General features: G+C 36.3%; 1 protein-coding gene across 1 annotated transcript; it reads right to left on the reverse strand.

The window, feature by feature from the left end:
• Positions 1-738: 738 nt before the first annotated feature.
• On the reverse strand, positions 739-2462 carry LOC123533246 (ATP-dependent DNA helicase PIF1-like). Its single transcript, XM_053545726.1, has 4 exons — positions 2289-2462; positions 1794-1941; positions 1311-1416; positions 739-994 (listed from the first exon to the last, which is right to left on the reverse strand). The coding sequence occupies exons 1-4, from the start codon at positions 2460-2462 to the stop codon at positions 739-741; spliced, it is 684 nt and encodes a 227-aa protein (XP_053401701.1).
• Positions 2463-3463: the final 1001 nt, after the last annotated feature.

Consider the following 3463-nt stretch of genomic DNA (forward strand, 5'->3'; position numbering starts at 1 on the left):
CAGGCATTAAACAGTATCATCTTGGGACAAACCACAGTGTCACAAAAAGCCAATGCCGGGAAAAATCGCGAAGCGGCTGTTCCATATAACTGTGCTTTAAGAAAGCAGCTGCCAGCTCAAAAAAAAATCAGAAAATAAGGAATTCGCCAAAATCAAAGTCATCAGAATGTAAATATTTTAAAATGGTAGGCAATATATCACTTATACTCTACAAAATAGAAAAAGCGGAAACTTCACAGGTCGCTCAACACAACAAAAACAAAAATGTTTCAGGCTGGGTTTGATTGAGCCTGTTCATGAACAGTATTGGAAATGCATGCTACCATCCATGCCCTCTAGCCCCGGGTTGAGCAGAACTCAACATTTACACATGCTGAAAGTACATAAAACAAGAGACATCCGCAGATGTATTAAAAAAAACAAATGTAAATTTTGTGACTTTCTCTTTCATTCATTGTATTGAGTGCCAATTTATCATTTTATGATGTGATATTTTATAGACGGACAGTGAGCATCAAAAAAGTCATTAGTTGTAATATAACCTAACTGATTGTTATTTAACTGACTTGTCAACCTGTAGTGATATTCTGATCACAACAACACCAGTATGAACTTTGATACTTATCGGATTTACGCATATCCAGTATACCAGGGAGATATACTTTACCATTTATAAACCTCACCTTCCTGCTTCACCAGTCATCATGAATGGAAGACATCTTCTGCCTACGTACCTGATCAATTCTGAGCTATGAACTTTGGTAAGTGAAATAGTTTAATCATATACCTTTTCTGTTTATTGTTGCAACAACTTCTGTCCTCTTCAAAACCAGCAGATGATTTTTGCAGGAAGTTTGTGACAGTAGCAGGCTGAGGGATCACGCTCTGTTTTGCATTAAAGCTGATCACTCGCAGACCCTTTGTTTCCCGAGCTCGACCAAGAGCAACGCCAAGTTGTCCCGGCTTAAAGATCTGGCGACAGTCAATCTCCAAACTGCAACAGATTGATAAATGCCTAAATGCAGTAAAAGAGCAGTACTATTTATAGAAAAGTATTTTAGCATAAGTCATGAAATATTTCTTTGTTTCAAGCATACTGAGAATGGGGCTGGTATTTTCAGTTGAATTATTTCCATTTTGTTTTTGTTTTAAAGCAAATTTACATGCAGTGGTATAATACTTATTTTTGCTTGCATTTACTAATTTTTGCTTGTAAAATATTGAGTGAGATTAATCGTAAGTATGTGTTAAGTTAAAATTGATTTAGATATTTATAAAACATATTTATTTTATGATAGTGAATAATTTACCTTTCCAGTGTTAAGCCTTGTGACTTGTGTATGCTCATAGCAAAGCTGAGTTTTACTGGATACTGAAGCCTTAAGGCCACGTCGGTGTTTCTTGAGGGACTGAAAACTGAAAAATGCATTTTAAAATTAGTATCAAATTCCACAAGGTTATTGAAAAGTTTATTACACACAGATGATGTTAAAAGCTCTTATAAAGTTGTTAATTTTAAGTAATAGAATCAATAAATATTATACTTTGTAGTACAGAAAGCAATCAAGCATACTATAAGCACTAGGTATATTCATGAATCATGTAATATTCAAAATTAAATTACTCAAGAAAATCAGGAGCTGGTTTTTGACCTCTCATTTCCAGCATGTACATGGCTAGAATGGGCCTACACTGGTCAACAAGGCTAAAATATCAAGGTTTAATCTAAGGAAAGTTTATTCAAGTCAATGTAAAATTTTATTACATCTTAGGTCAATGATACATACGTGTACCTGAAAATCTCAACTTTTCAAGTGGCACTTTAATGCTCAAAGTAGGAAATTCTACCACTGGTCCTATTTCGTAGATATCATACACATGACCACGCAGACCATTAACCAATTTATCCGACAAGTTACGAAGCAATATAACTGGTGCACCCTTTTTAAGCCAAAGCGTTTTAGGAGCTTATATTTTGTTAAGATGCTTCTGGTCACCTTCATCTGAAGACTGGAATTCAAACAACTGTCCAGGAAATTCAATAATTCTATTCCGGTTGTATTCATCAACTTGCTCATTTCTAGCATATAATTTAATAGATTCAGTATCACAAGGCAAAGGTCGGCTCAATCCATGAATAAAAGTTTCAGTTTCTTTAGTCACATTTCCATTCGCAACCTCATGTATGGCTTTTATTAGATCTTTTTCTGATTGGCGTCTTACTTCCGTCAGTGTGACCCTGTGTGGCAAGATATTTTCAAACAGTTTACTCTGAAAACAAAATTCACCTTCTTCTCCATATAACTGGTTGGGAACTGGTGGCAGTTGAGTAAAGTCACCAACTGAATATCACCAAATGAATGCTTTTGGTCCTTCAATTTGCACACTTCATCAAGAGATTCAAACAGTCTCTTGCTCAACATTGAGCATTCATCAATCACTAACACATCGGTCTGGGTCATTTTTTTTTTCTCACTTCAGCGAACTGAACATTATTTTCCACCACCTTCTTATTTCTGATACATCGTGCCGACCATCACCAATGCCTGACCACCTATAAATTGTTGATGCATCATCATATAAACAACAGGCAATTCCAGTTGTGGCAGTAAGTGCCACAGATTTGCCTTCAGTTTTCAGTGCTTGGACAATTTGTTTCAATAGATACGTTTTACCCGTACCTGCTGCTCCAAGTATCAATAGATTATGTCCGTTTAAAACATATCTAAACGTTTGAGACTGTGCCGTGTTAAGCTCCATTAAGTGGTGACATATGGCGCGAGACATGTACACACATTATGGTTCTCTGTTTCCAGTATTACCGTACAGTGAAAGCCGGGCCCAGACACACCTCCGCCGCTGACCAATGAGACGTCGTCTTACAAAATCTCCCGAAGCATGCGCGTTGGATTAGCATGGCCGCTGCAGGACGATTGTAAACACATCGCGAAGAAAACAGGTTCGTTTTATTGTGTATAATAGCTTTATAGAGACTTTAAGTGTGGAGCGAGATTTTATTTGATGGACTTGAAATAATTGTTGCCGAAAAGTGTGCATTAATTACGATTTGACTGTGTTATACACGTGATAGTTTTAGCAAAACGGTGCAATCAGATCTCTGCCTAGTGTCATTTTTGACAGTTTGAGGTTGAATATTTCTGGCGACGTGTAATTATAGGAGTTGGCAGTTATTTTTCCTTAAAAAGTATTTATTTCTCTAAGAATTGACACCAAGATTGTTAAGATCGGTGCAGAATTGATGGTTTTATGTGATGAAACACGAGATGACTGTATTTTTCCCATAGACAATGAATGTAGAGTCAAATACCTTGTGTTTTTTAGAGTATAAAATTTTTACTTGTCCATATAATTGACTTTTGTCATTAGTTATGGTGTTTGGATGATGTTTATTAGATTTTAGCATACATTTGATGTGCACAAGGGTTTTTGGGGGTTGCAGAGG

Source organism: Mercenaria mercenaria, chromosome 1 (assembly GCF_021730395.1).
Source record: "Mercenaria mercenaria strain notata chromosome 1, MADL_Memer_1, whole genome shotgun sequence".
Classification (NCBI taxonomy): Eukaryota; Metazoa; Mollusca; class Bivalvia; order Venerida; family Veneridae; genus Mercenaria; species Mercenaria mercenaria.

What these genes read in the sequence shown, in the direction of transcription:
- LOC123533246 (XM_053545726.1), bottom strand. Translation starts at nt 2,462, where the DNA reads ATGACCCAGACCGATGTGTTAGTGATTGATGAATGCTCAATGTTGAGC. An exon ending in CCAGTTATATGGAGAAGAAG is followed by an intron (nt 1,942 to 2,288) that starts GTGAATTTTGTT and finishes TGGCTTAAAAAG; the next exon opens with GGTGCACCAGTTATATTGCT. An exon ending in CAAGGCTTAACACTGGAAAG is followed by an intron (nt 995 to 1,310) that starts GTAAATTATTCA and finishes AATCTGTTGCAG; the next exon opens with TTTGGAGATTGACTGTCGCC.